This window comes from Poecilia formosa, unplaced genomic scaffold (genome assembly GCF_000485575.1).
Source record: "Poecilia formosa unplaced genomic scaffold, Poecilia_formosa-5.1.2 Scaffold27, whole genome shotgun sequence".
NCBI classification, from domain to species: domain Eukaryota; kingdom Metazoa; phylum Chordata; class Actinopteri; order Cyprinodontiformes; family Poeciliidae; genus Poecilia; species Poecilia formosa.
In genome coordinates, this window is record NW_006799966.1 from 121,191 (window position 1) to 148,759 (window position 27,569).

The 27,569-nt window shown below is 34.9% G+C and overlaps 2 protein-coding genes across 5 annotated transcripts in view; both read left to right on the forward strand.

The window, feature by feature from the left end:
• LOC103135675 (macrophage mannose receptor 1-like) overlaps window positions 1-7,993 on the forward strand; it is a 21,330-nt gene extending 13,337 nt beyond the window's left edge. For 2 of the 3 annotated variants that reach the window (XM_016669655.1, XM_007548509.2), the window contains 18 exons: window positions 395-467; window positions 580-733; window positions 1,025-1,063; window positions 1,441-1,604; window positions 1,692-1,753; window positions 2,419-2,519; window positions 2,644-2,786; window positions 3,480-3,585; window positions 3,681-3,808; window positions 4,158-4,202; window positions 4,309-4,411; window positions 4,511-4,743; window positions 4,887-5,052; window positions 5,742-5,906; window positions 6,010-6,126; window positions 6,332-6,487; window positions 6,722-6,751; window positions 6,868-7,993. In XM_016669655.1, coding sequence (XP_016525141.1) covers window positions 395-467; window positions 580-733; window positions 1,025-1,063; window positions 1,441-1,604; window positions 1,692-1,753; window positions 2,419-2,519; window positions 2,644-2,786; window positions 3,480-3,585; window positions 3,681-3,808; window positions 4,158-4,202; window positions 4,309-4,411; window positions 4,511-4,743; window positions 4,887-5,052; window positions 5,742-5,906; window positions 6,010-6,126; window positions 6,332-6,487; window positions 6,722-6,751; window positions 6,868-7,130 — 2,248 coding nt within the window. In that variant the 3' untranslated portion in view covers window positions 7,131-7,993. The remainder of the gene's footprint in view (window positions 1-394; window positions 468-579; window positions 734-1,024; window positions 1,064-1,440; window positions 1,605-1,691; window positions 1,754-2,418; window positions 2,520-2,643; window positions 2,787-3,479; window positions 3,586-3,680; window positions 3,809-4,157; window positions 4,203-4,308; window positions 4,412-4,510; window positions 4,744-4,886; window positions 5,053-5,741; window positions 5,907-6,009; window positions 6,127-6,331; window positions 6,488-6,721; window positions 6,752-6,867) is intronic. The other variant, XM_007548511.2, reaches the window with a different exon arrangement.
• Window positions 7,994-10,007: 2,014 nt separating this feature from the next.
• LOC103135676 (macrophage mannose receptor 1-like) lies at window positions 10,008-27,422 on the forward strand. 2 transcript variants are annotated; one of them, XM_016669803.1, is made up of 34 exons: window positions 10,008-10,160; window positions 10,350-10,712; window positions 10,808-10,975; window positions 11,620-11,775; window positions 11,860-11,982; window positions 12,265-12,402; window positions 12,504-12,683; window positions 12,931-13,085; window positions 13,813-13,926; window positions 14,177-14,292; window positions 14,892-15,040; window positions 15,119-15,318; window positions 15,711-15,826; window positions 16,235-16,322; window positions 16,413-16,566; window positions 16,701-16,739; window positions 17,783-17,946; window positions 18,822-18,889; window positions 19,054-19,154; window positions 19,676-19,818; window positions 20,086-20,191; window positions 20,521-20,648; window positions 20,739-20,755; window positions 20,792-20,816; window positions 21,230-21,247; window positions 21,535-21,558; window positions 21,651-21,753; window positions 22,518-22,747; window positions 23,722-23,887; window positions 24,072-24,275; window positions 24,365-24,481; window positions 25,413-25,565; window positions 26,059-26,088; window positions 26,167-27,422. In XM_016669803.1, the coding sequence occupies exons 1-34, from the start codon at window positions 10,097-10,099 to the stop codon at window positions 26,430-26,432; spliced, it is 4,386 nt and encodes a 1,461-aa protein (XP_016525289.1). In that variant the 5' UTR covers window positions 10,008-10,096; the 3' UTR covers window positions 26,433-27,422. The 2 variants fall into 2 exon arrangements, with proteins under 2 accessions (XP_016525289.1, XP_007548575.1); XM_007548513.2 differs by having other exon boundaries at window positions 20,739-20,816.
• The last annotated feature ends 147 nt before the right edge of the window (window positions 27,423-27,569 follow it).

The following is a 27,569-nucleotide window of genomic DNA, read 5'->3' on the forward strand; positions in this document are numbered from 1 at the left end:
ACAGATCTGTGAATGATTTTTAAAAAATATGTAATAAGCATGTTTTGTACAGCCACAGACCACCTAATTTAATAGGTACCCTTTAACAGGAATAAATTATATGCAGAAAGGAATTTTTGAATAGAAAATAGAAATTCTTGTGATAAATGTTACTGTGGAGTCCTTCATAAACCAGTCGCACCTATAGCAGACAAACCAAGCACCAGCTCAAGGTTGTGGTATCTTTCACAATTGTCACTTGGGTATTATATGTTTTACCACATGTTTCGGGGGGAGGATAGATCCAAATAATATGCTGGTACTCTGTAATTCACTTTTTTTGTAATCTCTAACAACAGCTCTATCTTATACCAAAGTTTTAATCTCTGTGACTTGTGTGAATATGTTCCTTCAGCAGAGGTGGCAAAGCTTGGATTGGACTTCACTTTGAAAATCCAAACGGTTATGTATGGACTGATGGAAGTGCGGTTAGTAGTTTATTTTCTTTTTTTTAAACCCAAATATCAATCTGTTCTGTTTTAGCTAACATTTCTAAAATAAACTTAACGAAACATTTCTTACTATTTCTTTTTGTTGTAGTTGAACTTCCAGCACTGGCAGGAAGGAGAACCAAACAACTTCAACAATGATGAAAGCTGTACTGAATTTGTGATGTATAACTGGGACGAGCAAGGCTCCTGGAATGATCTGAACTGTGAAAGCTACAATGACTGGTTGTGTCAGATTCAAGCAGGTAGAGAAAATATAAAGAAAAAAAATATATACCATTTTCTAAAAATATATTTTGATGGTTAAATCTCTCTCATATGGGTTAGTGTGTTTTTAGATAAATTTGTTTATATAACCTAATTATATAAAGATTAAAAAAAATGTTCCTGACTTGGATCCAGTCTCACTGAATGGCTGATGTCACAATTTACAATGTGACATCATACTGATGATATTCAAATGCAAAAATTAAGAAAGTAGCATATTTTCCTACAATTACTTGCATAACATCTAAACTGGCTTTGTGCTTTTACAGGAGCAACTCTAAAACCACCTCCCAACAATACAGCAGCAGGTAAGACTACCTGGACATCGTCCTTAAAATTAAAACGCTGAATCCTTTAAACATACTAATTGAACGTCTAACTCACAATAATAGCTCTAGGTTGTGATAAAAGAATGCAGATTAATTATTATTTCTATCATAGAAAACTAGCAACTACTTTTAATTTTAATCATGACTGGAAGAGGGAAATTAGCATACTTAACATACTGATATTTAACCCATAAAACAAAATCCTTAGAAGTTTGTCATCATATAATAAGAAGCTCTTCAATATCCATTGTTAATAAGTATTGTTGCAAAGAAAACACCAACCAAAATGTCTTTACTGTTTATATGCCAGATTAATAATTGAATAGTAACGTCACATCCGTTCAAAATCTTTACAGAATTTAACACCACATCTGACGGTTGGCTTATATGGAAAGGGAGACAATATTACCTGAACAGAATGGCTAAATCTATGGAAGAGGCTCGTGACTTCTGCAAAAGGAGACATGGCGACTTGGTAGTAATCAACAATAAAGAGGAAAACATTTTCTTATGGAAACAGGTGGGTAAAGTCATCTTACCACACAGAGCACTTATATCGCATATTTGCCTGTTCATAGGCAGCATTTACTTTGTTTTTCTTCTACAGATTTCAAGAGGCTATGGGGCGTGGTTCATAGGCTTATCAGTGGATCTTGATGGGTCATTTTGGTGATTATTACTTACTAATACATACTAGCTATGTGTATTACTTAAATAAAAAGTGTGCAATTTTATTTTCTAATTTTTCTCTCTTTTTATTTGACTGTGACAGAACATAATTGATTCAGTTAAGCTGACAGTGTAGTCATGGGGGGAAAATGCATAAATAATGGACATATTTTGTCAGCTACTGAGTCTCTTCTCTGTCAAAGGAATTTTTAGAGAATATTGAGGTTTTGTTTGAGCTGTTCTGTTAAGATGTTAAGATCAGTAAATGTCTCTCGATATTAGATTTGCTTTTTATATTGTCTTTTGTGTAAAATAAATTTTTGGAGCACCTAGTCAGAGCATGATGGCTAAGAGAAATGTGGACTTCTGCCCTTTTGAAACAATTCTGAAGTCAAAAACGTCAGTAGTTGATGCGAATGCCAGTTTAGAAACATTTAAATCACTGTTTGCATTAAATAAACTACTCCTGTTCTGTTTATCTAAGGACCCCAGAACGGTTAACAATGTCCCAGTTCCATGTTTGAGTTCCTCCAGACTTTTCTCCTTTTTATGATCTGTGACCAGGGAGAGTTACCAATATAAGACAAAACCCTGTTTAATTCTTACCATAGAAAACTCTGTTCACATAAATATGCATTACTCAACTGGACTGTCTGTGGCACCAGGTGGTTGGATGATACTCCGGTGTCTTATCAAAGATGGGATGAAAATCAGCCGAATTCCAATGCCTTTGATGAGAACTGTGTTACGATGGGGTATCATATGGGTAAGTAAGGATATCACAAATGTGCATATTTAAAAAGGTATCAAACTCTAACTGAAATGTCTGAAAATATGAACATAGTGCTTCAAAATGAAGATGCTGTTCAGTGAGTCTGATGTCCTTGCAGGGTATTGGCGTACTTCTAACTGCGGAAGAGAGGCTCAGTCCATCTGTGAAAGATCAAACTCACCACCTGTCAACACCACTGCAGCCCCAACAGTATCTCTCATAGGTGGATGTCTGGCTACATGGAAAAAATTTGGTTCAAAGGTAAAAAAAAAAACAAAAACAAAAAAAGAATCTAGATTAGATTGTGAACTTATGCCAGCAGTCTGCAACAGCAATCCATGAATGCCACTGTTCTGCAACTGTTGGATGCATCCCTGCTCTTAACCTTAATCAAGTGAATGATTAATTCACTGGTGTCTCATCTATAAAGGATTACATAGACTTTCTAATAAAAGTGTACGTATGCCCATATGCAGGAATGGCAAACAGATTATTAAATCCATGCACACACGACGGAAAGCGATTTTCTGTATCAAATTCTATCCGTGTTAGAGTTTGATGCAGAACTCCCGTCGAGTTTGTGTTTTATAGATCACAACCTTTGAAATGCTACAGACTTGTATACAGCTAATCCAGACCCTCAAAAATGCTTTACAATGAAATCAATCATTTCCATTCACACAAACTTTCATACGCAAAGGATGGCAAACTACTGGAGCCACAGCTTTTGGCCACTAGCAGGCAATGCAGGTGAAATGTTGTGTCCATGGGCAAAGACACAACCATGCGGATGGAGCCGGAATCAAGTCTAATGATTTTTATGGACAGTGTGGTCCAAGTGGCATCTTCATTTTCAAGCCAGATGCCTGGCTTTTATTAGGATATATATTGTGTAGGATTTTAACATCAAGCTTTGCTTTCTTTACATGTTTCAAATGTTTTTGTTGCCAACAGTGTTACAAAATAGTGAGTGACCGCAAGGTGACTTGGGAAGATGCAAGAACTCAGTGCGCCAATTTTGATGCCAAATTAGTTTCCATTCCTACACGACAAGTTCAAGGTTTGCTCTCATATTAAATATTTAATATCGTTAAAAGAAAACCCTGCTATACTCAGTCTGAACGAAAAACTAAAATTTGAACTTTGAATTTGCAGCATTCTTGATCACCAAAATGCTTACTGCAGCAAATACGGATCTATGGATAGGTTTAAACAGTTTAAGTCAAGATGGATTTTTCTGGAGTGATGGAAAAACACGGCAATACACCAACTGGGGTTATTCTGTAAGTATATTCTCAGTGATACTACTGTGTTATGCTTATCAACAGGGTTAATATGAATTCCTAATTGTCTTATAAATAAGTTTTATTAAAATTAAAAACTAAAATGCATATTTTTGTCAACTTTTGCTTTAATGTACTGCAAGATGAAAAGAATATGATTCAAAAGCAAACGTTTCCATGCAGCAAATTGTGTTTTTGCTGACCTCATGTGGCTAAGGATATATATTGACTGATAAGGACTTGTTTATCAGTCAATATATTCACTCTGATATGTAAGATTTTTAGTATTTAGTTAGGAATAATACAAGTAAATCAGTTCTTATCAATAGCATCTGTCTTTGCCCTTTAGAAAAATCAGAGACGTCCCGGATCATTTTATCAAAGATGGAATGAGGTAATAAATAAAAATAAATCTTACAGAAATATTTCCCATTTTTGCTTATTAAGGGTTTGAAGACAACTATGACCTTTATCAATATTTTTTTATTACTCATAATCAGGAGGAGTGCGTGCTGATGTCCAGCAGTTCAGCTTTCGGGATTGGTAAATGGTTGATAAAGTCATGCAATGACACAAACGGATTTATTTGTCATAAAGATCTCAGTGAGTTCAAGCTTTTGCTGGTTTGGAAACATTTTGAGGTTTATAACCTTCAGCATCTTTTCACTGAAAATAAAATTGCTTTTACTTTGCTCCCATCAGATACGGCTATCAAAGATAACTCGGATCCAATCAGTCCTACCACTTATGAGAGTCTGGGAAACGACAGCATCAAGGCTGTGACTCAAAATCTGACATGGGCCGAAGCCAAGAAATCGTGTGAAAATGATAAGGCCAACCTGGCTAGCCTGCGAACCGAGTGGACAAATGCCTATGTTGAATTACTGGCTTTGACTCTCAAAACTCCTCTGTGGATTGGACTTAACAAAGATGAGGTAAAGAGCTGCAGAGATCTGAAACCCATTCCTAGGTTGTTTCAAAGTTTAATAATTTGAAACAACCAATAATTGTGTTTGGGGTTTTCTAACATGCTTAAAAGAAATCCTTTTCTTAATAAGAAATTTGTCTTTGCTTTCAGACAAATGGTTATTTTAGGTTTATTGATGGCTGGCACTTGAGCACCACCAACTGGGCCGAATTTGAACCAAGCAGGAATAAACCGTGTGTGTATATCGATGTGGATGGAAAATGGCGGACAGCTTTCTGCAACCAGACTATGAACAGTGTCTGTATGATGTCAACAGGTGTGACTGTTATGGCAGGATTCAAAACAAAATGATGTAAAATTCATTCAGCTACTCCAACTCATCAAATATTATTGGGTTGCTTTAGTTTGCTCAGTATAAATTTATATGCAGTTGTGATTCAGTGCAAATTGCAGATATAATATCAAGTTTTAATTTATCTGTTTTCATTCAGCTGACTGTATTGTACTATAATTGGACTGCAAGTAATTGCATATTATTTTGTATTTTAACAATTTAGGCTGGTTTCAGTTAAATGTGGAGATGGGTTTGGCCTGTTTGGTACTGAATAATCTATTTGAAATCTATGACAGAGAAAATATTTGAAATGTCTCTAAAGTAAAACAGCATTTTCATAAAGATTGTATGAGAAAAGGCATTATTGTAGCTTTGAATAACAGCATATGTTCTTGATTTCTACAATTGTTCTCAAGTACAATCATATAGTTATAAAGAAATCCCCCAAGACTTTAAGATTGTATAGTTGTGTGTCTAATAACAAAATAATAAAATAGAAAGAATTAAATAATCTCCCTAAAACACATTTATTTACAAAGATCTGTCTTGGCAAAAAAGTGTTGCTATCTTCTAGATCGTAGAAAGCAGCAAACAAACACAAACGACTGAATGTGAAAGTAGGTCAGTTTAAATTAGTTTATGTTCATCACAATCAATGATTTCTTTTCCAGACGTTGCCCCTACAGAGTCCGTTGTATTTCCTGGACGCTGCCCTGAAGATACCAATGTGGAGTACCAGGATAGTTACACCTGGTTGCCATACAAAGGCAACTGTTATCTGTTTGTCACAGATGAAATTGAATGGGCAGATGCAGCTAGCAGTTGTGTAAGACATGGTAAGAACAGTTTCTTTAAAACTACGTGGTCAGTTAATATGAGTAAAAAATGATCCAGCAGGTGCTGAGAAGTTGTTGCAACCAAATTATTTTCGATGTTAAGGTGGTGTCCTGACAAGTATTGAAGATCCCATGGAGCAAGCATTTCTCCATAGCAACATACAAGTATTTCAAGACAGCCACGCCTCTTTTTGGGTTGGTCTATTTAAGACTCACAGAGGTAAGAAGTTTTTTAGCCTGTTAATTTTTATATAAAGTTAAATTGTATTTGTACTGAGAATGTACGACTTATTGCAACACTTTTAAGCCTCTTTGGCTTTCAGTTGAGTCAACTGAAACATAAAATATAATCACTTCCTTAATTTTAAAAGTGTTGTCAGCATTTTCTTTTTTTTTTTTTTCTTTTTCTTTTTTTTTGTCCCTAGGGTCGTGGGCATGGCTTGATAAAACTCTCCTTGACTATGTCAACTGGGGTGAAGATGAACCGGATTCTGATTTTGGAGCCATAACAACTAAAGATGGGACATGGAGTTCAGGGCGCAGATGGCACGACAGATCGTACATCTGTAAAACACCCAAAGGTAAGCGGCATCTGATTTTTGTTAAAATCAGTCCACGCATCTTGATGTGTGGACCCAAAACTTCAAAAATGTTGCATATATTATTTTGTCTTTTGATTCTGTCAAGAGCATTAATTGATAAACTCTGTAAATTCCCGTGAAGCCGTTCTAAATTACATACTTTACAAGACATAGGCTGCAGCTGAACTTAAGAAAAGAGATTCATTATTTCACACTTTTTTTTTTCCTGAACAGTTATGTTGACAGATGCAGGTCAAAAACCGAGTAAGTTAAACCTCTTAATGATTTGTGCAATTTTTGATTACTTGTATTTTCTTCTGATATTACAGTCAAATGGCATTGATTAAAAGCTTATCCCTGTCTACTTGTTGCATGTGCAGACCCTCAACCCGGAGACGATCCACACAGTCGTGTCCACACAAGTTTGGTGGTCGCGATGCTTATTGCCATCATCTCGATAATGACTCTTTTCGCTTTCTTGCTCTACAAGAGATCCCCTCGTCCCTTCCCCACCTTCGACAATCCACTGTACTTCAATGGCGAAAAATCTCAGCCGGATGTGGTCGACACCAATAAATTGATCGAGAATGCTGAAGTCTCCGAAATCTCCCCAGAAAATCCAGAGCCCATTTTAATTCTGTGATTTAGGAGTTTGCAGAAGTCGAAGTTGTGCAAACTAGTCTGAGATTAATTTTACTGTAAACACAACCATGCTTCAGTATTTTTGTTTTTAATGCAAACAATAAATATTCAGTAATTTAACAATAACTGTATTTGTTCCTTCTCTACCCATGGCAGATTGTATATATAATGGCTACATGTGAAGCTCATTTTCTAGATGCTGTTTATTGCTTTTACTGTTTGAATGTAAAATGGACACAACCTGTCAATGTTAAAAAAAGACATTAAATCTTTCACAATAATATACTGTTCATTTTTTTATTACATTTCCTCATCTGTTCAGGATTGAACAATGTCAGCTCTGTAGTTATTGATTTCTTTGAACAAACTGCATAATGATAAAGAAAGGAGGGAGAATGTTTCTTTCTACTGTAATGTTGGAGGAAGTCGCAAAAACTTTCCCTTGGTACATTTATATATGGCAGCTCTTAATTTAGTACAACATATTTTCATCAGAAAAGACATTTCCTGTCAAATTCTGTCGAAAGAAATCACATTTAGACTGAGCTTAGTGGCACTGTTATATGTTAAAATTTTTAAATGCATATCTTTAAAGTACATTAAGTGTATTTGTACTAAATGGATCCATACTGTATGTTTCATGATGACTGTACTCCAAGGTAGCAGAATAGTGCATAGTGCCAATATGAAGCAGGAATGTCTGTATAAGAACACAAGAGCTACTACAGACACAAACCCAAGGAACGTTTCTGAATTTTGGTTTGAAATACGATCCTTTATTGTTAAAAGATAACACCGCATACTTGCTCCCCTGCATGTTTACAGTCAGTTTATTCCTCTGCTGAAAATAAATGTACTTGAAAGTGTAACACAGTTTTGCCTTCCTTTTTATTTAATTTTCCAAAAGATGCATTCAATGGCAGACAGTAGTCTCACAGTACAAATATTGGAATAGACTAATCCTTGAATCGAAGCAATTCAAGGCGTAAACGGAAAAGATTTGGTGAAGTTAATGTCGATTATCAGAATGGGTAAATAATAGACGGTACGATAAGTAGGAAATAAAAGTGGCCTGTAATTCACAATGTTGCTTTGTGGATTAGGTTTAAAAGCAACGTCTGAACTATTTGGTCTTGTCTCACTGCATAAACACATGCTAACTAAGTATAATCTGAACAACAGACTTCAATTTAAGCCAGAATTATTTATATCCATGGCAAATTTAGGTTTTCTTATAGAGGATCGAAACCGACATAATAAAAAATAAAATTAAAAAAGAAAGTAAATCAATCAATAAACTTAACATGTACCCATTAATTTAAAAATAGACAACTTTTTATAATTCAATTTATCTTCATAGCAATTTTTTTTGAATTTAGACATAAATTTTACTCTTTTTATTTTTACATTTTCATTTTACTTGTGCAATTATTTCTCTTATTTTTTTAGATTTCACTTTATAACGTATTCCTACTAGTTTTTATTTCCGTGTATTACTTTTACATTTTTGCTTCATTTGCTACAGTTGTGCATTGATGTTCAGAAAGGAACAGAACGTACAAGATGGATAATGAATATTGATCCTAAACCTTTTTTGCAGTGTTAAATATGTGTGACAACATAAATTGAAGTGAATAAATTGATGGCTAATGTGCTTGGATAATCTAGCAATGTTAGCCCAGGTAGTATTTTTCCATGTTTATCATCCATATCTTTTTGCCATTCTTTAATAAGTAATTTTAAATAACTTAGCAAATACAAGTACAAAAAAGAGTTTATTTTTTTTGTGTTTTTTGTGCCTATGATTTTACCTGTGAAAGGTGCAATTTTACTTATTAATTAACAGCACACTTATTGAAGCGCTCTCCCACTCTTAAACTTTTCCATGGCCTTGAGAAAATAATGGCCATTAATACATTGCAATGGGCAATGCACACATTTACTTAAATGGAACATTGTGGAAAAATCAGCTTTGGTTCTTGCAGAGACTTGTGAATCTTTGTCAATGTTAAGTCCCTAAGAAACAAAACGTTAGAAAATCCACAGTGTTTGGAAAAAAAAGCTTATTTCCAAACATTGTGTCTGTAGAACACTATTCCTGTGAAATATAAAGTTTTTCTCTTTAATAAAAGTTAGGCTTCTGAATGATTACCAGTATAAAGGGGTTTTTAAACTGAACTTAATGAAATGTTTTCCAGAGAAGTAAGAAAAGAAATCGCAGTCAGCATTATGAAGACTTCCCTTTTTGCAACTATTTCCCAATAGTTTCCAGATAATTTCTGAAACTGACTTCTACTATGTTGGTCTAAATCTTTGTAAACCACAAAATAAATCACATCCCTAACTGTCTACCGTTCATTTTGCATGATACATAACATTTTGTAGTTATAAAACTAAAACGTATAACTTTCAAAGACTTGAAAATCGTCTAACTTAAAGTCAGTGCAGTTGTTGAAATGCTTGCTCTTTGAATTTTTAACTTTCTACGAAATTGTTATACAAGTTAATGAGAAGCACTTGATGTTGATGACAAATGACCAGTTGAGCAGTTGGCTTTCTGATAAGCTATGATCTTTCTCAAAAAACCTCTTTTGCAACCACAGGAAGTCAGTCTGTCTGCGGTCTCCGTTTACGCACATATTTTCCTGTCTGTTGGGATGCAAAGAACGAGTTACAGGCAGAACTTGGTGCCACAGTGTCTTTCTTCGAACCAATTGCTCATTCAGATTTCAGGAAGTCCATAGTAATTACTTGTTTGTCAGAAGTAAGAGCCACTAAACAAACCAGACATAACGCTGACTAATTAGAAAGAATAAAAAAAAAAAAGAGATGCGATGACGTGGTTTGACACGATGTGTCTGCAGATAAAAACCCCAATCTCTTCATATTGACCAACACAACTTCTAGATTTTGTGTAGACATTACATGGACTAAGCGATCGCCTGGGGAGAAAGTCTAAGAAGAATCATGAGGAGCACATGTATTGTCACTGTGCTCCTTCTGAAAATGCTGCAGTGCCTGGCATTAGATGGTGCAGTATTCCAACTCTTGACTTCAATCTGTTTCAGGTTTTTTTTTTTTTAAATAGCAGTAGTTGCAGATAGAAATCTGTGTCTCATTATTGCTTTTATGTCGGTATAACATAGACAAAACATTTTCTAGTTGCTGAATGCTGGAATATTTATGAGAGCTTTTCATTTGGAACAATTTCTCTTTTCAGATTCACCATTTCAACTTACCAACACAGCTGGTTTCTGCTTGGTTAAAACGGACTCCGTTTGCCAGGAAATACGCTGGACAACTGCTGACCGATTGCTGGTGCCTGGGAAAAATAAATGTCTGGGAGTCCAGGGGGCAACTCCGATGAGTGAAGTAAGCCTCTATGACTGTGATGAAAACAGTGAGCTCCAGAAGTGGAACTGTACGAATGACAAAGTGCTCACCCTCCAAGCGAGCACGGGACAGAGGCTTTTTGTTGAGCTCCAAGCAGATAACAGAGCTGTACTAGTGACAAAAGAAGGACCCAACAGCAAACTCATGATATCTGGGACATCCAGTGGAGCTTGCACAAGAACATACAGAGGTATAAAACTGCATTCTTTGCAAAATCCAACTAATTTTTAATCAGCATCAAACGGAGTGCTTAATCGCAACTATTTTTTTAAATTCATTTTTCAGAACTTTACACCATAGGAGGCAATGCAGCAGGAAGGCCCTGCATGTTCCCTTTCTTTTATGAAAACCAGTGGTACTCAAGTTGCACTTTGGCCAACAACCGAGGCCAACCCTGGTGTTCTGTTGAAACGAAGTATGAACATCAGACATGGGGCTTTTGCCCAACAAACAGTGAGTACTGAACAATCTTTTCATCATAATAATATAGTACAGTTAGTGTTTTAATGCATGTTGTTCTGCCATTTTAAATTATATAAGCACTTTATCATCAGTGAATGTTGATCTATTAAAATAAATTAAAAAAAACTTAAGAAAAGCAAAATAACATAAATATGCCACCTCAGTAAATTGGTAAATCTTTGTAAAAGTGAATGAAACCCTCAAGGCTGGTTTAAAACATAAATACTACAAAAGAACAATAATAAAAGTGCTTGTACACAGCACTTTGCTCACAGAAGGAAAGGGTTTGGGAGGAAAGTTTCCTTAAGAAACAGGTTTAACCTTTGATGATTGTAAAGGATTTAAGAGTCTTTGGATGCTTCCCAAAATATGGGCTGATGCTCAACTCGACTGAACTGATATTTCTAACAGCACTTGCTGGGTTTGAGTTCACAGGGCTTGAATTATTTCACTCTGTAGCTAATCTATAAAATGTAAAAGTTACATTTCTTTGTGGAATTACTGAAAAAATAACATTTAATTGCTATTTAAATAGAGAATGCGTACATGTTATCTGATGTCTTCATGACAGATACGTTTTTTTATTTTTATTTTTTTTTATTTAGTTAGATGAACTTGTATATAATGTTTTGCAGATAAGGAAAGCTGGATCAAACATCCAACAAGTGGAGCAGTTTATCAACTGAACACCGAGTCTGCTTTGACGTGGTCAGAGGCTGAAACAAGCTGCAAGCAGCAGAGCGCCTCCTTGCTCACCATCACTGACCCCCAGGAGAAGGCTTACATCACAGGTTACAAGAATTCAGACTGGCAAGAGAATACATGAGCTCTTCAAGGTCTGTCTTTTTGAATGTTCTTTTATTTCACTCTTATAGCGTTGCTCGAGCCAGGAGGTACCCACCAAGGATACAGACTTTGGACCGGGCTGACTCTGGATTCAGATCATGGCTGGCAATGGTCTAATGGGGACCCTTTTCGTTACCTTAATTGGGATTCAGGTAAGATTTTTCAGTCTCGTATTTCAATAAAAATCACAGGGTTCACAAATGGCTCTCCTTTAACTTTTTACAAGCTTGTGTTGCTTTTGAGTTACTGTTCTTCTCATTTATATACAACAGCAGTTGTCCCTCTGGAAACAACAAAAACTCACAGCGTTGTATTTACACAATCGTTTTCTGTCAAGATAGAAAACTAAACACATTACAAAATGAAATCCTCATGTGAAAAAATAGTTAAGTGACGCTGCAACATACCTAACGTTGTCCATCATGTCGTTGTAGGACACCCAGTTAATAATCCAGCACATACCTGTGGAGTGATGGATGGAAGCGTAAGGTACGCATGGCAAAGTTCAACATGCAACAAGAAATTCGGCTACATCTGCTACAGTAAAGGAGTTCTGGCTTCTCCAACGGCGGGTAAGAACATTTTTATCGTTAGTTCTGGGGGAAATAAAATATTCTTATGATGTTGTGAACTTGTATTTGTACACTCTCCTTTTTGTGTATCCTGCAATCAGTTCCTGACATGGGACATTGTTCAGCACCGTGGGTTCCATACAACGGCCACTGCTTCCAACTTTATCGAAATGCGCAAAGCTGGTCTGGTGCTCAGCAGACTTGTCGTAAAGACGGAGGGGACCTTGCAAGCATTCGCAATATGGAGGACCACAGTTTCATCACCACTGAGCTTGGTTATGGTAGCCCAATTTTTATATCAATCTTTCTTCTGGTGGTTTCTTAGTTTGGGGTTTTCTTACATGTGACAAAACCATCTAACTGCTAACTTGAACATAAATTCAAGCTAACTTTTTTGTCTTTCCTTTTAATCACAATAAGGAATCTGCAAACTAAGCGCATAAATTAAAGTATATGAAGTGCTATAAAGTAATGATAGATATATAGATGTATAATAGCCATTCCTTTATTTATTTCCTCTGTCTGCAGCCTCCACTGATGAGCTTTGGATTGGACTTAATGACAAGAAAACAGAAGGCCTGTTTGACTGGACTGACCACACCACAGTTACCTTCACTAGCTGGCAGTTTGGAAAACCACAAGGTGGAAATAACCAAAACGACTGTGTTCTTGTCAGAGGAGAGGTAAGAAGCATTATGTTCTCTTTTAAATGTGACAAATTTGAATCTGGTCTGCTATGATGAAGCTGGGCCAAAAAGCAAAGCTTAAATTTACAAATGCATTTATAGTCACTCGGCTTATGAGATGGGATCCATGTCGGTAGATGAGCTTCCTTTATAGAACATCCACTGTTTCCCCACATAGAAAAGAGTTAGTGGAGGTAGTTCAAGGATTTGATCAGGTTGTCACCCATTTGGAGATTTTTCAAGTAAATCCCATTGATAGGAGAACCAGAACTCATTGGAGGCATTGCAGTAATTTTCAATAAATTAGAATATATGAGAGTATATATAACTCATTAGAGGCATTGCAGTAATTTTCAATAAATTAGAATATACAATCCGATGAGCCTTGCTTGTCAGATTAAAAGTACCTTTTGACAATAACAACCTTTAAGCAGGTATTAAACATACTTTTCATTAAGCCAACATTTGTGTTTTTAAAAATAGCTTTTTATTGCTCAGATGTAATACTTTCATTAACTGTAAGTGGAAAATTATCATAATTTACAGCAATATACACATTCAAACATCCATCTGTGTGTAATCAATCTTTTAATTTGTTTCACTTGTTCATTAAGTTCCTAAGATAAAGTAACTTTTCTACATTATTTTGAATGGGTCTGCATAGATCCAATGTGTGTATTTTGACAATATATTGTAAAACAAACTGTGTATTTTCTTTCTGTAGAATGGAAACTGGGATGATCGTGACTGTAAGGAGAGCCACGGCTTTATTTGTATGAAAGCCAGTGCTTCTGAGCCCACTGGAGATGAAATACAGCAGGATGCAGGCTGCAAAACTGTGAGTGATTTCTTTCAAGTCTGGAAAAAAAATGTTTTGATATTTTATCTGGCATAAAAGCGAAAGAGGGAAGATTTCAACAGAGTAAATTTGAAAAGATTCTCCAAAGTGCTGAAAACAGAACACAGTTTTCATAAGTGATAGAACTAGTAATTCACAATTGTCAGTTCAAAGTTTTGTTATCTGTTGTATTATTTTACTTCTTTACACAGAAAGAGATAAAAATGCTCTTTTGATTTTTCCTGAAAAGGGTTGGAAAAGATACGGCTCCTACTGTTACTTCATTGGAACAGAGAGAAAGACATTTGGAGACGCAAAAGAGGACTGCAAGAGATCAAATTCTTACTTGGCAGATGTTTCAAACAGGTATATTTTTACAAGCGTGTTAAAAAAAGAGAGAGAGAGAGACAGCGAGAGTGACCGAGGCAGATTTCTAACAACAAAGAGATTTTGTTGTTAGAAACAAAAAAAACAAAAAAATGTTCATAGAAACATTGTTAAAATCATGAAATACAATAAATTTTCTTGTGAGGATAAACAAATTAGGTGACATAAGAAGAAACAACAGGTCCTCCCAGATAAAGAAATAAGAATTAAAAAGCCTTAAATGGATAAAAACATGTGAAATATTACACCATGTTGTTCTGTATGATCCTAGACCTAGTAGGACTAGATAGCAGCAACATCTCATTAATACAATCTAGCTGTCTAACTAATGTGAAACATACTGTAGCTCTATCTTGTTATTTCAGAAATATCTTTACATTATTGCATCTAAATAGCTCAGTATTTAGGACTAACACACCTAACTTAATCTTTATATTTAGCTAAATCAACCTATTCGGTAATTCAAAATCAAATATGTAAGTTAAATAACAAAAATCATTTAATAATACAGGTTCCAAACTAAGTGCAAGTAAACAGAAGTGGTAAATGATTTATTATTTTATTGTCCATGTTTCCAGGGTGGATAATGCCTTCCTAGTCAGCTTGGTGGGCCTCAGATCAGAGAAACATTTCTGGTTAGGGCTTTCAAACCAGAAGAACCGAGACGTTTTTGAGTGGACCAGCACGACCCCTGTGAGATATACTCACTGGAACAGGGAAATGCCAGGTACAAAACATCTATGTTCATATAATGTGTTTGAAAGTAACTTTTAAAATGACAACTTATGATTTCTTTCCCAACAAGGCCACAACCAAGGTTGTGTCGCGATGACCACAGGCAGCACTGCGGGCCTCTGGGACGTTTTGCCGTGTACAAACAGACAGAAATACATCTGCAAATATCAAGCAGAAGGGACAGCTCCGACGCCTGCACCAACAACTCCTCCCTCTGACCATTGTGCAGATGGATGGACCAGAGTCCAGTCGAGATATGTCTGCCACAAGGTGAAATTTGACGTTTTTAATGTATGCGCTGCTAAACTGCAATGATTTGTTAACATAAGCGAACAATGTCAGTTGGAAAAAAATAGCTGATTGCAATTTTGATTGTTTTATGTTTTCAAATAATTGAAACACTAATAATATAATCCTCAGTGGCTGTTTTATAATAATTTGAAACCATAAGTTTGCCTTTCTGAGTGCCTTTTAACTTGTTTGAGACAACCTGCACGTTTTCTCATAGTTTTGATGATGACAGTTAACTGATAAACAAAAGACATCAGAGGGTGAACTACAGTCTGATGGGAGACGTCACATCCTCTTGAATTTTGCTCAATAATGAAATGAGGGTTGAATGGACAGACGGATAACAGGAGGTGAACTTCTTGTGTTTTTAGATATTTTCAGCGTCTAAGTCATGGTTTGAGGCCAGGGACTACTGCAGAGGAATCGGAGGAGACCTTATGAGCTTCCACAGCGCTGCTGAGATGAGTTTGAATAGGCAATCATCTAGGTACAGCATGACTTTATTTACCTACTGCCATAAACAGCAATTTTTCAAGGAGATGCACCAGAATGCCTTTTTATGTTGTTTTCTTTTTTTGTTTGTTTTTTCATTTACAAAATGATCAGTATCCCTTTGCTATTTTCTCAGTAACTGCTAATAAGGCTGAAATCACATTATGGATAAGAGATACCATATAGCATGCTTACATTATAAAATGTTGTGTATATTTGCCTTTACAGTGAAGTATATTTTTAGGGCTTGTCTATATTATGCCTCAGTGGAATGCATAAGGCAAGACTGCAAGACAGACTTAAATGAGGAAATACATTTATTAAGCAATGAAAATATATTTAGAGAAGTCATGGTCTCATCTTGTATTTGTTATTGAGACTTAAATATATCACCTGTTTCCAGACCCTACTACTACAGGTCTTCAAAACTCTGGATTGGACTTAGTGCCAATGACCAGGGCACTGGTTATGTGTGGAGTGACGGATCCCCAGTGAGTAAACAGATGTCTTTCTTTGCAGGCCTTCTTAATCCGTGTCAAAACTTTTTACGCATGTCTTTATCGTAATGGTTTCCTTAACAGGTAAACTTTCAGCACTGGCAAGATGGAGAGCCAAACAACAAAAACAATGTTGAATCTTGCGTTGAATTCTATTCACGCGACTGGGATGAATCAGGATCTTGGAATGATAATCAGTGTGAAGCACGTAATGGCTTTGTTTGTCAGATCCGCACAGGTAAAACGTGGCTATGGCATACAGTTATGTAAAGTTGTTCTTAGATTCATTTAATGTTACCAAAGTTCTTGTTATAGTTCTCAGTTATACCACATTTTTTTATAATTTCTGGTGTGCTTTCTATCTATATGTAGGATTGACTCCAAAGTCACCGCCACCCACTCCAACTCCAGGTGAGTGCATTATGTATTAACCTGAATACAATAACTCAGATTTTCAATTTGAGATGCAATAGTCAACAATCTTACTGGCAGTGATGCCAGTCATGCTATGTGATACCCCTGGCAAGCCCCTCATCCTGTGCACATATTTTTTGCTCTCGCAAATAGAATATTACTTTTTGAAATTCACAAATCACAACTGTGTTGTTAACAGTCTGTGATCAGTCTGGGTTTGACTGGTTCTCTTCCGGTTCAGGTAGCCTGTTCTCCTTAAATCCTGAGCTTAAATCCTGAGAAACGCCTTTCTTTATATGTTTACATGTCTGCCAGCATTTCCCCGCAGAAAAACGGCCAAACCCAGTGGTAGGGGAGCCAAGATGGTCCACCAGCAAGCCACCATGTTTTTGTAGTAAAAAATGTCAAGTTGACAGGAAATGTAAAAATATTACTGGGTAACTATAGGATACTTGTTGACAATACTTATAGAGTCTTAAAAACAACAAACAAAAACACAATTAAAATAAATAATATAATATGTTTGCACTTCTGTTAAATCCCAATTAAGTAATTAACCAGCAGATCTTCAAACTCTATGTAATGCTGGTCATATTTAGAGTTGACTCCAGGCATAAATGAACTAAGCAGCTGCTTAGGCATGAATGCTAACATTTTATCACAGACCATAGATGTCAAATTTTAACATTTGCTTATTGAGAATGACAATGTTGTTACGTTTTATTTAATGATTTCTGCATAGATAAAAAAAAAAAAGATTTTAAATTATTTAACATTTAAATTTAAGATTTAAATGTTGTGTAAAAGTTCAATGAAGAATCTTCATGGTTAGATTGTTACCATAGCGACCATCTGATGCGATGAGTTTAATGTTTGTGTTTGAGCTCGACTTGTTCACAAATACATCTCAGCAAATTACAACCATTAGTGATTGCTTTTAAGCTCTGCCAATTAATCTAAGACTACAACCTGCCTGTACCATATCAGACTTTTCTCATATGAGTATCTAATATGCATTATCTGCTATGGCAAATGCACAGATTACAACCGTACCGGTGATGGCTGGCTGGAATGGGGGGGAAATCAATACTATTTTGAAAACCGGCAAATGGCCAATGAAGATGCTCGGAAATCCTGCAGAGAGAAACATGCTGACCTTGTAACCATCAACAGTGAAGCAGAACGTATTTTCCTGTGGAAGCAGGTATGTTTATTCATTCTTCGGTAAGGCACAATTCCAATAGCTACAAAATACAATAAAACTCAAATCTAGCTCGTCAAAGAGAAATCAATATTCACCAGATTTCAGTTAAATTTTAATTTACTTGAATCTATATTACAAATTCTGTGAACAGTCTCAAAATCATCCATACCCTTTGAACTTTTTATCATAAATATATCAAATGTATTTCATCGGGATTTTGTGATTTAAATTCACACAAATGTTCATAACATTGTGAAGCTGAAGAAAAATAACAGATTTAAACATAAAAAAAAAAAGAATCTAAAACTATTATGTTTTCAGCCCCCCTTTTATTTGTCAGTTTTAGTTTGACCTGCAGATTCCTATTTTGGCCAATCCGAATGAACATCACTCACTATATATATTTTAAGACTTCAGCAATCACTTTGGTAATAGTAGGTTGAATAGAATATTAATTCCAGGGCTAAAAACAAATGTAGTAATTTACAACAAATGTATAAACAATTGCTAAAAACAACAAAGAGGGAACTATCATTTCCCATTCCTTTCACAATTAGTTTGGAATATGATAAAGTTTGTAATACTGATGTCACAAAGGAAAAAAAAAAGAAATGAAATAAATATAATTGTTTGTATTTGGATTACAGTTTTGCTAAGTTCCTTATTTGACTGAGCCAAATGAGTAACTTAATGAATTGGCAAAGAAATTATGTTATATGCAGCAGGATTAGAATTGCATTTGCCTTTTGCAAAGTTCTCTGAAGTTCACAGTGTTATGAATTTACACTAGTTATTCCTTTCTGAATTTATTGTCACATTTCTCTGACATATTCTCCTGCACTCATAAACTAAAATAAACCTTTGTTTGAGTATAGCTATCCAGACGTTCTGATTCTGGTTCTGTCTGGATTGGATTAACTGTGGATCTTGACAAGTCATTCCAGTAAGTATATCATCCAAACGTATCTGGAAGACAAAGGAATATTAATAAATCTGTTTGCAAGCTTTCTTCCAAAGCATTATAACTAACTGTAATGGTAATAGAGCAGATTAATGGAGTAGTGTATTTTTCTTTGCATGCTTGACCTTGTCTTTTTTTGCTTTCAGATGGATGGATGGTTCTCCAGTAATTTATCAAATGTGGGATGAAGGACAACCTAATTTTGCTAATAATGACGAAAACTGTGTTTCCATGAGATCGTTCCATGGTGAGTAGATGACTAAATGAAAATAACTAACTTGCCCTTCTGATTGTATTCTTTGGATAATGAAGCAAGAGAATAGGGTACTGTAGAAAAATGGTTCACCAGCTTTTACTTATTTAAAAAAAAAAGATAAAACTAAGACCAAGGGAGTGATATGAACTATAAACAAAATAGTTTATTATTATACCGCCATAACAATACTACTGGTATGTTTTTTACTTTAATATTTCACATTCACCAACACTCATAGATCTTCTTCTTAGTTATCGTATTTTTATTTTAAGTGCCACTACAGAAAGCTTCAAATCAGAACAATAATGAAAAAAATCAGAAAAATGAAATAACAAGCTATCTCTTTACAGCTAAGAAAAAAATATGGGTCAATTTTAGAAAAAGATTAAAAAAAAAAAACGTACAAAAATATGTAAATACGAATACTTTGATAAATGTCACCAATCCCTATCTCACACATAAATGTGAGATGCACATTGCGACTTCCTGACTTGCCTTTTATGGTTTCACAGGGTTCTGGCATGATTACAACTGTGGATTTGAATTCGGCTCTATTTGTAAGCGCAGTAGCTCACCTCCTGTCAATGCCACCGTGGCTCCTACTGCTCCACCTAAAGGTAACTGCAAAGACGGCTGGCAGAAGATCAACTCCAAGGTGAGAATTAGATGAATAAATAATGAGAGAAAAACATGCTCTTGAGATGTTGAGATGAATATTCCACAAGTGATAAAAACCCGTCTGTGTCTCCCATAAGAAGACAAAAAAATGACGCATAAAATTGTTGAGTCGATATAAACTGGCCCTCTGGTTTCAGTTTTATATCTTGAGAGTATCTGGTCCTCTTCCCATTGGAGCTAGATCGAATGCATTCAGCTGGAATATACACAAGTTGTCAATTAATTTCTTACGTCTCAATTTCAGTGTTACAAGATCATAAGTGACAAAAACTTAACATGGGTTGATGCAAGGAAACAATGTAGAGACTACGGAGGAAACCTGGCCTCTATTCCCTCAAGACATGAGCAAGGTTTGTTTTCTCATAAAAGTTTTAAACATTTACTTCAGTTCAGGTTATTTGTTACAAATGTCATATTTACTTGAGTATTTTGCTAGGTTTTCTAGCCATCAGCTTTGCTGTTGTTCAGTTATCATTGAGTTTTTACCCCTATTATGCTTTGTCTTTGGCTACTAACCACCCTCATTAGAAAGATTGTGTGTGCAAGTCTAAACATGGTTAGGTTTAAACTGGAATGCAAAGTGATGGAAATTGGCCATGTCATTCAGAAAAGCCAGAAATTTTATTATGTTGTTGATCTGGAATTGTCTGGGATTTTAACGACTGTTTTCTGTTTTCAGTGTTTTTGGTGTCTGAAATGACTAAAACACCAAACAGAGACCTGTGGATTGGTTTTCAGAGCTCATATGGCAGTGGGTTTTACTGGACTGATGGACGGCCGAGGTCTTATGTCAATCTTGAGTTTCCTGTAAGTAAACATTGCATGTTTTTGTTGGCAATTTGAAAATGGTATCGCTCAGACAATTTATTAAGTATAAGATTTTGTTTTAAATTTTAGGAACGACGAATTTACCACTTTTCACACCGCTTTTCACACCGCTTTTCACACCGCTTTTCACACCGTTACGGTCCTTTGGTAAGATAAAAACATTCAGCTTTCTTTGTGCAAAATCAGTGGTTCTAAAATTTGTCTCCTGCTACAGAAAAATGTTTGGCTAATGAGTTGCAACTGCTTCACAGTTTTAGCAATCTTTACGAAAATGTTATTAGATAATTTTATTTTAACCCCATAAATATTTTGAAAAATAAACAAGCATTTTGTAGTTAATTTGCTTCGTGAAGAAAAAAAGCTTTATAATTAACTTAATAAAAACTAACTTTTGGTTGTCATGTATGCCAAGTAATCTCCTATAAATTTGAATGTGTAACTGCTTGAGAGCAATTTATTTGTATATTTAATATTTTTAAATCATGACTTCAAAATTTATATTTGAAGTGAAGATTTCTAAGCTATTTATTGATTATTTTTCTTTTTGGATTCTTTTGCAGTATCACTTTGACGATGACGTAAGTAATTCTTAGATTACCGTATTTGAATGAACAGAAACCATTACTTTTGCTAAAGAAACAAGCTTCGCTCTGACCCACTGGTATAAAATTATATCCTAGTAGTGAGGGGTGTAGACCTGGGGTGGGTTGTAGAGCAGTGAAGAAAATATGACTGAATAAATATTATCTCTCCTTGTAATTCTGATCACAACTCTCTCAGTTTTCCCCTGCGAGCATCAAAAACGTTTCTCTGATTCTGAGGTATACAGATTATAATAATCTTATAATGTTGGTTTGTCTTGCAGATATTTGTAAGGCTTCAAGATGAGGTGAGTATTTTCTAAAATGTAATTTTTACCATTTTACACTTAACCATTAAAGGTTTTGTGAACTACGTCTGCTGGCCTGTCATTTCCAACAGAACAAGTGTGCCGTGATCAACGCTAATCCTTCATTTGGAATTGGAAAATGGATACCTAAATCCTGCAATGACACCAATGGATTTATATGTTCAATGCCCTTAAGTAAGTCATTTAACATGGTTCCTGCTGATGGTTTTCAAAACAGTCAAATTTTCACTTGACTTTCTTGTGTACTACACATATCTGTCCCACTTTTAACCTTCAGCCCAGGTCTAGTTTATTTCTCTCTGTGAAAAAACAGCAAATGATTGGTAAAATTGCAAATAAAATTTACATTATTAATACTTGTAAATAAGAATGAGTAGTTGTGAACTGATTGTGTAGTTGTGAACCTTGTAAAAATGATTTTCTTTTCTTTCCTTTGGCTGATTGGCCAAACACAAATGTAACAATCCAATAAGATTATGGTTGGGCTTGGCTGTTGCGGCCATAGGATCTTATTATAGGCAAAGTCAGATGTCTGACTTCAACCTTAAACCATTTTTATTGCATAATCCTTCTACTAATCTTAGTGGACTACAATTTTTCTAATTGACATGGCATTGTCCCATCAGCTGTAAAAGTTAGTACCTGCAGGTGGAAACTCACACAAAAGCAAGGGAGTTTTTTTTATTTGTATCAGTAAAAGGACATTTTACAAATACAATTTTTTTTTACACAAATTCTTTACTATGGATGCACAAAAAATGTTTCTCCATTTTATTTTACAAGGTTACACAACTCATGCATTCTGATTTACAAGTAAACAGTATTTAATTATGATCATTTATAATGTTTAAATACATCTTTAAATGCACATTTTTGCAATGAACTGAGTACCGTGATTAAAAAAAAAATGGTTACTTATCTTTTCTATTCTAAAACAGAGGAAGATCTACCTAATAAAACTCAAACAAATCCAGAGAACTACTTCAAAATCCTAAATGATTCCATCAAGCTTGTTACCCAGCAAAAGAACTGGTATGAAGCTCAGAAGGCCTGTGAAGCTGACAGCGCCAAGCTGGTCAGCGTGCGGACTGAGTGGACACAGGCTTACATTGAGCTGCTGGCGTTGAATCTTAATCGTTCTCTGTGGATTGGACTCAATAAAAACCAGGTATGGTCTCTAAAGCCTCTAAAAGTAAACGTTTATTCTAGAATCCACTCGAACTTACTAGATGTAATGCTTTCATGATAAAATGCTCACAGGGAATTGACAAAAAGCACATTTTTACAGGTACAACACCTGTCTAATGCATTAAGTGGAAATATACTGTTACAAGAGTTTCAGTTTGATCAGTTGAAAAATGTTTAACAGATTTTTTTTTCTAAAGAAAAAGTTTTATGATTTTTTCACCCCAATGTTCTACTAGCACTAAATTTAATGTTGAATATTTTTGATTTCAGAGCTACTTGAAGGCTATGCACAATACATTTAGATATTAAATAAGCCATGTTATTTTTGCTCTATGCATCTGACAACTCTATTTTATTGACAAATATGCAGTCTCAATAATTTGTTTCAAAACAGCGTCACCTTACAAAGAGTGCTGACCCAAGAGAAGCTATGTCTTATAAGCATCCACATTATTTCCTATTTGCCATCTAAGTTGGCATATTGCAAAACATTGGTGGTATTACATTTACAATTACATCTTTAAAGTATGTGTGTTATTTTTGATTGATTTCCATTGAAATAAATGCATTTGAATTATTAGCAATGGTTTGAAATCCAAAGTGTACATCTATCTCAGGACCAAATATGTTGTTTTTGCAATTGAAAGGAATTTTTTTCTTACTTTCTTAAATGCATCTTAGAATTTAGGTTACTTTTTAGAAAAAAAAAAGAAAAAAGAAGAGAGTAGAAATTTCTTCTGTTTCATTTGCTGTCTGTGTAGATTTTTTGTTTTAATAACTACAACATGCATGCAGCCCTGCTAAGTCCTAGAGTAACGATTTAATTTCAAAATAAGATGTTTGTGATATCTGTGTTACCAAAAATGTAGGAACATTAACACGAAACACTAGGTAACTGAGCCGTATGCATTATCTATTTTTTTTTTTTTTTGGATGTTTTTCTTTTACTTTCAGACTAAAAACTACTTCCAATACGTAGAAGGATGGCCATTAATTTTTACTCGCTGGGATCATAATGAACCACGTAGAGATGGAATTTGTGTTTATGTGGATGTGGATGGAAAATGGAAAACCAACGATTGCAATCAGGAGTTCAGCAGTCTTTGCATGAAGTCCACAGGTAAAAGCAAACTAAATGTATTCTAAATAAACATATAAGCACGTACATCCCTTAAGTTGCTTAAATATACACTTTACTGTTTAAATTTTCTTCCATTTTGCTATGTAATGCTATATGAATTTTAATAAAATGGTTTTGATTTATTAAAATAAGTAATTTGTACCACTGTTTATATATTACACAGACATACCACCAGAAGTGAAGACAGACGATTATCCTGGAGTTTGTCCAGAAGACCCACATTCGTCTATGTCTGGATATAGGCCTTCTCGGTTTTCATTTGGCCAACGTCAGTGGCAGACCTGGAAACCTTTTAGAGGTTTTTGCTACCTATTTTCCGCTGATGAGAAAGAGTGGCAAGATGCCACTACTAGCTGTCTGGGACATGGTAGGTGTTTTCTGTGAAAAGTCTTTTCTACAGTAGTTAAAATGTATGTTGCATTCACAAAAAAATAACTCCCGGTGCGTTCTGTGAAGGTGGATCCCTTGCCAGCATTGGAGATCCCTTTGAACAGGAGTTCATACTTAATAGCATTAAACCATTTCAAGACTCACACACATCTTATTGGATGGGCCTGTACAAAACTAATAGAGGTAATGAACATCACAAAAAAGGCAATCTTAGAGGAAAAATCTAAAAATGTGTTTTCTGTTTTACGAAAGTAATGTTACACTGTAAAATGTTTGAGCCGTATTTAGTTGTGTCTAATATCTTCTACTCTTTGAGTAAATTACATTTTGTGAGTTTTAGATGTTGAACTTAAATGTGTGAGTTTGTGAAAGATAAACTTACTGCAGTAAGTTAACTTTTTTTTATTATTAATTTAGTCAAACCTCTAAGAGTTGAATAAACTGAGTTTTTAAGTTAGCACTTAAAAAAAACTGTAAGCAGAAAAAGACAGGAGTGGGAACTGCATGTTTTTTGTATCTTGAGATGGAAATGCGTTACATTAATCTGACTGTTGTGTGTTATTAAGGTAAAAGTTTATTTTCAGCAATTATCAGCTTGTCCTGTTCACACTAAATGTTCCAGAGCATAATTCATTGTGACATTTAATAAAATTCATCATCAGATCAAAAATTTTGTTCATGCAATTTGAAACAAGAATTTAAATTATCCTAAAGTAACTATTTAACCGTTTAGTTAAATAAATAAGCTAAAATAAGTTAACAAATAATCTTGTGTTATTGTGAGTGAAAATAATAGAGAAATGTGGCTCTTTAACTAGGGAAGGGCAGTTTTTTTCTTTCATGTTGTGAAATAATTATTTGGTTTAAATTACAGCATTAAGTCAAAACTCACAATTCAAGATTAATGAACTTAAAAAAAATGTCTATGAACTTTAATTTCAGAATTAAAACCAAAACAATTTTCTTGTTGACTGAAAATACATTTTCAAGGCAGCAGGTGGACTTTCATTTTCAAGTTAAACCAGCTTCAAATGTTTTACAGTGTATTTGTGTAATTTCATTTCATTTCATATTATACAGCAAACATAATAATAAAATATCTGTCTATCCCCAGGAGAATGGAAGTGGTTGGATAACACGGTCATGGATTTTGAAAACTGGCAAAATTACCCATCTAGACCCTTCGGTATGATTAGTGCATCAGACGGGAAATGGCATACGGGGGAACGATATTGGGATAAACCATACATCTGTAAAGCAGCCAAAGGTAAAACTTTACCAAGAATTAAATCTCAGCTGTAAATATTTTCTTTCGTTCCATTTTCTAAAAATATTTAGGGTAGATGGCAACTATTTTGTGTTTCACTTTTTACTTATGAAAAGGGGAAAAATAGAAATAGCCTTAATGTTAAATTTACTTAAATGTTATTATTTTTATTTATTGGAATTGCGTTACATTTTTCTGGTGTTTCACCAACTCTTTGAAGAGACCTGTGGTGCCTGGAGTGAAGTTTCTGGCAATGACATTTTGAAGTGACCTGGAACTGCTTTTCCTTCAGGTCACTTCAACATTTTGTTGCCAGATCTTGAGATCTAGAGCCATATGCACCACTTATCTTACACAGCTAGCACACTACAATCTCCAAAGATTGTTCTTATGACCTCAGGGTTTTATGAACTGATACCTCTGTTGGTGTTAAAAACTGATGTTTCAAAGGTGGTTCTATAACTTTGTATTACTCTTTTCTTTTTCTTTCCAGTGTTGCTGTCAAAGCCATCATCCGCACCAAGTAAGTCATTCTTTCATCTCTTTTTATTTGGGAAAAATCTTTTTGTTCCTTATAATCTACTTTTTTTTTTCTCTGCAGGTGTTGCCTCGAGTCCTCAAGGTCGGGGTCACGCAGCTTTATCTGCTGTGTTAGTCATTGTGGGGATCGCGGTGGGAGCAGGTGTTGCTTTCTTCCTGTTCAAGAAGTCTGGTCGTCAGATGATGACCATACCAATCCCTGGAGGGCTAACGGCCTTCGACAACCCACTCTTCAGCAGCAACCGGACACAGAAAGATTTGGTGGACACTAAAAAACTATTGGGGAACGCCGATGAAGATAACAGTCAGCCTGTAATAACTATATAATTGTAAAAGACAGCAGATGGTGCATGGAAGTATTCTCTGTTTGGGCTGCTTAGCATTTGTACAGTCATAAAATCAATGTAAATGCAAAAAATGATTTATACAAGAAGGTGACAACAATTAGCTGGAATGTGGCAAGTCGCTTGGATCTATATTGTATTCTAACTACTGCAAAAGCTTATTTGCCAGACGAGGAAGAAGACATGAACACTCGTTGACTCAACGCAGTCATTCACTTAGAAATGATACAACACCTCTCCAAAGATTATTGTTAGAAAAATTTGTTTGCTAAAAAGAACAACCAAGACAGAATTCACAAAAGTTAGAGAGTCTCTATAGATCTTTAATTAAACTTCCCAGCATGGAGAAAATGCAAAGAGTTACACAGGTGGTGGGTCAGAGCATTCTCTGACTAACAAAGGATATTATCTTGCTACACTTCCTACGTGATTTGCGCAGATGTAAGGTTGTGTTTTGCAACCCTGCAAAAACACGTAGCACCATTGGTTTCTTATCTTTGCTGACAGTCCTCATCTCCTGCAGGAAATGAACTTACGAACTTGCTTCCTTACGTCTATAATGCTGCAATGTGTAAGTTTCACTTCAGCCGTCAATATGTAATGTTATTCTGAAACCAGGATATGCGTAAGGTCAAAAGGCAACAAATGAGTACATGATAAATCAAATGAATGTGATCAATAAATGATAATTAACTAGTATTTTTCCAACAGTTATTTAAACAAAATCATTGCAAGAGATTATAAATTTTGAAATAATAATGTTATATGTTGTGATATTTACAGTTGATCAAAAAATGACTTATGGGAAATTATACACTTGGCAATAATTAATGTAAAAGTCTTGTGCTGGCATTACAGTCATCAGTGAATGTTCCTACTGGTATTGTTAAAGAGGAATGATCTATATCTGACATGATAATCAGTGAAATTAGGCTTAGCAGAAAAAAATCCATCAATATTTGAAAGAAAAAAAAATTTAAAATTAACAAAACTTCCTGTCAACTAGTTGCTTTGGTAAAAAAATAAAATAAAATGGAATCTGCTAATAAAGCTATTCATTTTTCAGTTTTATTTGAATTTTTTAATTTTCATTTCTGGTGTTGACCATATTGTATTATAA

Bases quoted from the DNA above. Each gene is read 5' to 3' on its own strand.
- LOC103135676 (XM_007548513.2), top strand. From the start codon at position 10,097: ATGAGGAGCACATGTATTGTCACTGTGCTCCTTCTGAAAATGCTGCAG. The intron at 16,567-16,700 runs GTAAAACGTGGC...ATCTATATGTAG, and splicing joins TGTTTGTCAGATCCGCACAG to GATTGACTCCAAAGTCACCG. The intron at 18,890-19,053 runs GTAAGTATATCA...TTTTGCTTTCAG, and splicing joins GATCTTGACAAGTCATTCCA to ATGGATGGATGGTTCTCCAG.